General features: G+C 47.5%; 1 protein-coding gene across 1 annotated transcript in view; it reads left to right on the forward strand.

Moving 5' to 3' along the window:
* The window catches only part of klc1a (kinesin light chain 1a), a gene marked incomplete in the record, with an annotated part of 25,584 nt that overhangs the window by 5,088 nt on the left and 19,312 nt on the right, over window positions 1-1,184 (forward strand). Inside the window, 2 exon segments of the mRNA XM_014022089.1 lie at window positions 305-535; window positions 622-700. Coding sequence (XP_013877543.1) covers window positions 305-535; window positions 622-700 — 310 coding nt within the window.

The raw sequence follows: 1,184 nt of genomic DNA on the forward strand, positions 1-1,184 counted from the left end.
ACACACACACACACACACACACATACACACACACACACACACACACGGCCTCAGAATCTGATGAGGACATTTGTTTTACCCACAATGCTTCACTGTAACATCAGAGCTTCTAAAGGAGATAAATAATAAATCAAGCAGAAGAAAAATCAACACCATGCTTTTATTTTGGAAACTGTTGGAACTCAAAGGTTTTATTCTGAAGGGTTTTTATTATTGTTGTAAATAAAGGAGGGAGTTTAAAGCCAGACTTGGTGTCAGACGGCGGGCGGAGGAATGACTTCCTGTCTGAAACGTCTCTGTCCAGGTGATGATGGCGCTGTCCAGCCACCTGAGCTCGGTGGAGTCCGAGAAGCAGAAGCTGCGGGCCCAGGTCCGCCGGCTCTGCCAGGAGAACCAGTGGCTGAGGGACGAGCTGGCCGGGACGCAGCAGAAGCTGCAGAAGAGCGAGCAGAGCGTGGCCCAGCTGGAGGAGGAGAAGAAGCACCTGGAGTTCATGAACCAGCTGAAGAAGTACGACGAGGACCTGTCCCCCTCGGTGAGTCCTCTGTGTCCCCTCACAGTGAGACACGTCAGCAGTCGACTTTGTGACGTTTTGTTTAAACGTTTGTCCTCGTCCTGCAGGAGGACAAGGACAGTGAGTCCAGTAAAGAAACCCTGGATGATCTCTTCCCTGATGACCAGGACGACCAGCCTCCAGGCAGTGAGTTTTCTGCTTCTGGACCCACATATGATGGTGCTGGTGATGAAGATGGTTCTTCATGGTTTTAAGAAAGTTTTACTAAATCTAAGAGATAAACTCAGGTTCTCTGACAGGACTGAACCTCTGTGGGTTCAAATAATAAAWCAGTTCCTGCAGAAACATGACAGGGTTTGCCTCGTGTCGTCCAGCTGATTTTACTGTTTGATGCAGATCACTGTGRTCTACCATCCCAACTCTGAAACAAACATGTCTGAAATGGTTGAGTTATGGTCAGTTGTGCATTTTAGGTATGGCAGCCATCTTTGATTTTTATTTGGCATGTTGGATTGTTGGATGATGGTTGGATGTTGGATGATGGTTGGATAGTTGGATGATGGTTGGATGTTGGATGGATGGTTGGAAGATGGTTGGATGTTGGATGATGGTTGGATGTTGGATGATGGTTGGATAGTTGGATGATGGTTGGATGATGGTTGGATGATGG

This window comes from Austrofundulus limnaeus, unplaced genomic scaffold, assembly GCF_001266775.1.
Source record: "Austrofundulus limnaeus strain Quisiro unplaced genomic scaffold, Austrofundulus_limnaeus-1.0 Scaffold318, whole genome shotgun sequence".
Taxonomy (NCBI): Eukaryota; Metazoa; Chordata; class Actinopteri; order Cyprinodontiformes; family Rivulidae; genus Austrofundulus; species Austrofundulus limnaeus.